At 34.6% G+C, this 6,608-nt stretch overlaps 1 protein-coding gene across 1 annotated transcript; it reads right to left on the minus strand.

The window, feature by feature from the left end:
• Positions 1-2,060: 2,060 nt before the first annotated feature.
• LOC147389221 (triphosphate tunnel metalloenzyme 3-like) lies at positions 2,061-5,118 on the minus strand. The gene is made up of 2 exons (XM_086419200.1): positions 4,355-5,118; positions 2,061-2,394 (listed from the first exon to the last, which is right to left on the minus strand). Exon 1 carries the CDS (start codon positions 4,964-4,966, stop codon positions 4,361-4,363), a length of 606 nt encoding a protein of 201 aa, XP_086275326.1. The 5' UTR covers positions 4,967-5,118; the 3' UTR covers positions 2,061-2,394; positions 4,355-4,360.
• Positions 5,119-6,608: the final 1,490 nt, after the last annotated feature.

Here is a 6,608-nt window from a genome sequence, read left to right on the forward strand (position 1 = left end):
GGAGGGGAATTTCTAAAAGATTGAAAGAAAAAGGGGACATGGCATCAATTTAAAATCACATGGAATATTTCTAATAATGATGAAACCGCGGAGGGGTGCATAAAAAATTCAGAAAATTATTGAGGGCGCCACAAGAGGTTAGGTCTTCTGTTATTCTTGGACACATTCTCTCAAAATACTACTTGAGTCGTGCTTGAGTGACATTAAAATTTAAGAAAAATGACTTAAAGGACCCTTGTGCAGATGGAGTTATTTCTTTCTAATTAATCCCTGAATTTGTGGGCTTCTCTTAATAGTCCATTTAGTAAACTTTCTTTTTCTAATCGATCATGAACCTCATTCATCACATTTCTCACGATTGAATGTTCTAACCGTTTTTATCCAAAACAATTGGATTTTCAACATCTCAAATAAATTTTGGAAACTCTATTATGTTAGAAAGGATTTAAAGAGGAAGAAATCATTTTGAAGGGTTTTTTCAATTCTTTTATTTATTTTTGGATGAAAATCGTTTAAGGATTGTTTTTTTGGTTTGAAATCATCTATAGATAAGTCATTATCTCAAAATTTTAGTTGATTTTTTCATTTATTTTAGTTGAAAAAGCTCGAAAAACGAAGATGGGTGGATTTTAACGTGTCGAGTTCACCACTTTTTATTGTCAAGTTCGACATTTTTTTAAAAATTGTCAAACTTAACAATAAAAATGTTGGCCTTCACAATAAATAAAAATTGGTGAGCTCACCAATAATGAGGGACTCTTAAGCAAAAAAAAGTTTTACTAAATGGATTATTCAAAAACCACTCAAAACTTACAGACTATTTAGAAAAAAATCACTCGACCAGGATCCTTTAAGTAATTTTTCCTAAAATTTACATCGTTTCGCATATTGCTGGTGTGGAGGTGCACACAAAACCGTATATTCTTTTCACTCTTATCTCAATGAAAAGCATATGCAGTTCCATACCCTTATTAGCAATCTCTCGTTTAATTCTTGAAAATTTCCATTTTTTCAATGAACATATTATTCTCCTGATTATTGAACTATTCTGAATAATTCACAGATTTAAAATTTAAAAAGAATAAAATATGATTTTTACGAATTTTTATAAAACTCGATGAAAAAAAAAAAAATTGCTACTATAACTTATTGTATATTGCAAAGTGTAAACTTGTAAGTTGTGATATGTAACACAAGTTGATTTTAAAGCGGCCATACTTCAAAATTTTGGATGAATCCACTTTTTTACATAACAAATGTCTCTTTTATCGGCCCTCTATATTTATTTGAGATCCTTATTATCACCACCATAATTATTACCATCACCAATTTCATCATCACTATCACTATTAACATACTATCATGTGGAAAAATTTTCAAAATAAAACGGATAATAAAAGATGAAGCATATGCCGCATATTTTTCATTTATTGAATTTTTGGCCAAATTTTAGATTGGATTTTTGCAATCCAACATTGAATAGAACTCACATTTTTCATGAATCGAGTTTTTGCCATATTCCTAATCAAATTGAAAACAAGGTTCATACACACATCCACATCAGCAATGTGTGAAAAGATGTAAATTGTGGAATGGGCATGAACCATTATCTCGAGGAATTTCAAAGGTAGGTTCTGTGCACATTCCACGTCAGTTGAGTGGATTTGAGTTATTATTATTATTTAATTTTAGGTCAGATTGAATTTTGCATCTGATCCGGCCCACAGCTGCTTTTGGACAGTCCCAAATTAGAATTAGAATTTAAGAAAATATGACTGAGAAGGCAATATATCACTGCACCTCAGTAGTCAGTAACAGTTAATTTCTGGACTAGTGATGAACCCGAACCCTGTCCGATTCAGCAGTAGTTCATTACCAGGATCCTTTCTAAACATTAAAAATCTGAAGTGGATAAAATATGGAAAATCCACACAATAGCTTTCATATTAGAGCTTCTTCCCCTATATATATGAGTAAATTATAAAGTTACACCCAATCTCACATAATATGCATAGAAATGCCAAACACTCGTAATATTAGGCTGTAAGGTTTCAACCAAATCATCAAATAGAACATCATAATCATCAGAATCTGTAAAATTTTCTTATTATTAATAATCTTCAACCCATAACCCAACACCATCATTTTCACTTCAAAATCAATTTTGATCACTTTTTTTTTTTATCCTGAAAATATTTGAAGTAAAACAAAGGGTTTTGTTGCTCAGTTATAGAAGCTAATAGAGAAAACAATTACTAAAGGAAAATATGCAAACTCTGGAATTATCATCTGCATGGCCAGTAACAGAATGAGTTTACTTCATTCGCTCACTCGGTCACCTCATCATTGCCAAGAAAGTCGTCTTTAATCATTGAGTAGAAGAAGTAACAGAACCTACAAGAGGAGAAAGCAAAGGATCCATTCAACACCTTAGTTTAGTTCCAGAGAATTCATTCATGTTTCAGAAACCTAGAAAGAATATCCAATGATGAGCCCCAAAGGCAAGGGAAATAAATAACATCTGTTTGTTTTAAGAGGAGAGATTCATGCAATTCAATCAATATGATGTTGACAAACCAGTTACCCCAAAAGACCAATTTGATGGGTAAGGTGCAACTATGTATATAAGAGGGTCATGGGTTGATTTGGGGCACAATAAGTGAGCACGTGACACCCGGGAGCAGAGGCGGATAAACCATTTACCCCAAAAGATCGATCTGATGGGGAAGGTGAAACAATGAATATAAGAAGGTCACATATCAAACTGGGGCCCAATATGTGAGCACGTGACACTTGGGAGTGGAAGCGGATAACACAACACTCTTCAGATGAAAACTAGTTTTTGCGATGTCTGCAGCTCAATTTAGTCATAGGAGTGTTTATAGCAGAGTGTGTTGCTTATGTTCTTTACAAGAATTATCAATTACTAACAAGGATCTCAAACACTTGATAATTCTTTACAAGAATTATCAATTTAGTCATAGGAAAGACAATAAAGTTCGATATCCCTCAATGACCACAATTAAGGTGATTGCATTTTATGTTCATTGAATCCACATGTAAAAGGAAGAAAAAAAGGGTAGACCTAGACCCCCAATTCCTTTCACAAGAGCAATGAAATACCGTAGGATCTCAATTCTCATATAAAAAAAGGCGACTATACACTCAATTGTCTTCGATCATTTGAGCAACCAAATTTCTACTACATATTCAAAATTAATGTCTAATAATATACTAGAAAGAGAGTAACAATTCTAGAACAATAAAATATGAAATATTATTTTGAAAGTGCATCCTGAATTTAAGAGATAGACAGCTTTCAAAGAAGGTAAGGGAACAAGGTTCGATAATGGGAGGATCCTAGTATCGTAATGCTTTTTAAAAAAAACAAATTGATTCACAAATTTTTATTCAATTTCTTCAAAAAATAATATCCCATAACATAATTTTATGGTTTGGCCTGGAGACTAAAATTTTTGGGACCTCGAATTTAGGATTAAAATATCAATTAGGTCAACTTAATTGCTAACTTAGCTAACAGCTTGTTTTCCATTCTCATCTCTCATCTCAGGGAAGAATGTCGGGTGGATTGAGAACACCTTCCAACTCTTCTGATTTTGTTGTGTCAGTGATTTGGGGTCGTCGGGTTCCTTCCAAGGAGGTTTGTTTAGGCCATTTCTCAAAGAATTATGTTAATCCACTTTTTCTCTATTGTAAAGCTAATAGTATTTTGGTGAATTATATCCTGATCAACTACAACTTTGCCCACATCATTTGGTCTCATTTTACCTCTCATTTCCACATATAATAGATCTTTCCGATGTTCACGTATTCAGCTTCCAATCCTAGTATTCTACTACTTTTTCTTCATTCCTTTAGTCACTAGTTCCCATTCCTATTTGTTAGATGGAATGAAATGGTCGCAACTTTGATAGGAATGAGCATTACTTTCTTAAGGTCATTGTTAATCAAGCACTTTGAAGATTTTAAGAGTGTAATCTTTGAGAATTCTTTTTAATTGTGAGCTAATTTGTAGTGAGAGATCATAGTTTTGGGGTTTTGTTTGCCAGTTGTAACCTTGTTCATTTTTCTCTCTTTTAATTTTCCAGTTTCCTTCACGACATCTGTTCTTCTTTTCTGATATTATATCTTACATTCATCCAAACAAAAATTCTAGACCCACCGACGAAGGAGAGAAAAATCTCAAATTTGACAACAAAAAAAAAAAAAAAACAATATCAAATATATTACTAGAACTATATAAAATACCACAGATATTGCATCAAGAAGTAGATTTAACATTAAAAGCACCAAATTCCAGCAACCAAATCAAACAAATGGATTGTTGACTCACAATGAATTATGGAAGCTTCCCGGATCGAAAAACAGCAAACTTGGAAACCTCGGAATCCGAATAATCAATCCCATTCTCCTTCAGAAACTCCTCAATCAACTTCTTGGCTCCCTCTGGATCTGAACTCTCGCACTCGATCTCATAACTAGTACCGAAATCATACTGCGTTTCATCCAACTCCAATGTCAAACCTTTCCAATCATAAACTGCTCGAACATTCCTAAATCCACCCAAACACACAAAACCCTTATCTCCAATGCTAAATTCCTCTCTAACCCTCTTCAAGATCCTCGAAGAATCAATCGATTGAAGTCGCGACGGATCAGTGACACAATGACGACCGATTAATGGATCGAAATCCTCTTCGTCTTCTTCAACCCGGCTGATCCCATTGATGAGGACAGCTTTCGCTTTGAGAGAGACGACGCAGCGGGAATCATTGTCATAGAAGCGAAATCGAAGGACGGCACGCTTCGATGAGAGTTCAGCAGAGGCGCCATCGAAGAAGATGTTTTGTTGGAGATGGGTTTTGAGATGGAAGGGCGAGAGAAGTTCGAAGAGCTTTTGGTGAGAAGCGGAGTCTGGGAGATTGAGCTTGACCTCAACTTCCATATCTGATTTTGGGTTTTAGGGGTTAGGGTTAGGGTTTTAAGAAGAAAGACCGATGCGTTGGGGTTTGTTGGAAGGGTCTTTGTTGCGGTCTAAGTGGTGGAGGAGAGAAGCGGCGCTAGTGGTGGCAGTGTTAGTAGTAGTGGTAGTGGTGGTGTTGGATCGCTTGCGAGCTTCTTCGAGTTCTTCTTTGTCTTCGATCCTAACTTCGATCTTGCTAGGTTTTCTCCTCAGCATTTTCTTTAGGTTTTGAATGGTGAGTGGTGACAGATTCACAGAGATGGAGATGGCTTTTGTTTTAAAAACTCGTTCGAGAACGAGATGACTCGGGACGACTCATCGTGCACAGTGTGAATCATCATAATTAATTTTAGTAATACCCCTGTGATATTGGTGATATTAGATTTACCCCCTTGTAAAATGAAAGATCAGATTTACCCCTTAACCAGAAGTCAATGATTTTTTTTAATAATACTGGAGTGACCTGAAGATTGATCTCATTTCACACTTTTCTAACCTAGAGGTGGCCACAAAACCATAGATTCTTTGCACTTGTATCTCGATGAAAATCATCTATGAAATTCTTAAAAGTGTGATATGAGGTCAATTGCCTACATTCACTAAGGAGAGGGAGAAAAAAAAATCACTATCAATGATAAAGATTACAGACTCTCTGTCCTCTTTCGAAAGGAACCTCACAGGACAAAAATATAAAAAAATCCTACTTGAAAATACAATATATACCCAATCGAGTAGCCTAAAGAAATCCGAATTATCTTGTTGTTAAAGGAGACACTGTGCAACATAATTCACATTGAAAATCCATAATGTCCATTAACAATACCGAGATGACTCGTATGAGATATCTCATCAATCTCGAACGAGATTTGAAACCATGTTTGAAAATTAATTAAATAATTAGTACTATTGTAACTTCTACAAGGTTTAGTTATACTTAAAATCAAATGAATAAGAACTAGCACTTCTTAATGAGATTATTATCATTGACTCTACCAACCTCTTCCATGCATTAGAAAACATTCAACAAAAGTGAAAGCTGAACCACTTTAAACCAGCACCTTTTACCTTCAGTTATAATCCTCTCTTACTACAACAATTTCTTGTAGTTTTAGAAGGATGTCTAATTTACTTATAATAATCATGGCTAAAACACCACATGTTAAATCTTTGATGACGATGTTCATCGTTATCGCTTGTATACCGTTTTCAATCTACCCTGGGCAAGCTCTTGTAGCACCTAAAAATGGGGAAATCCCTGAATTTTTTTTCCGATTGTAGTAGTAGAATAAGAGCTCCAACAATGCTGGTCATCTCTTAAGACCATAGATGCGTGTGTGGAGATCTACAACACTGTTTTCAATCCCAAAAAAGTCCCTAGACTCGGTGCTATGTGTTGCAAAGTGATCACCAAAATTAACAATAAATATTGACCTAAGATGCTTCCTGTAAAGGAAATGCTTCACACAATAAGTTGTGAGGAGATATTCATTTATAGATAGAAGATACATTGTAGCTGGACAATTACAAATATGAAAACAAATACACAAGGAAAATAAATTGCTACAATTTTGGAGAATCATTGATATCTTGGTCATAATCAGAGGAATCAGATTGTCCTCTAATA

The sequence above is a fragment of the Akebia trifoliata genome, chromosome 12 (genome assembly GCF_017979445.1).
Source record: "Akebia trifoliata isolate Shusen 1 chromosome 12, ASM1797944v1, whole genome shotgun sequence".
Classification (NCBI taxonomy): Eukaryota; Viridiplantae; Streptophyta; class Magnoliopsida; order Ranunculales; family Lardizabalaceae; genus Akebia; species Akebia trifoliata.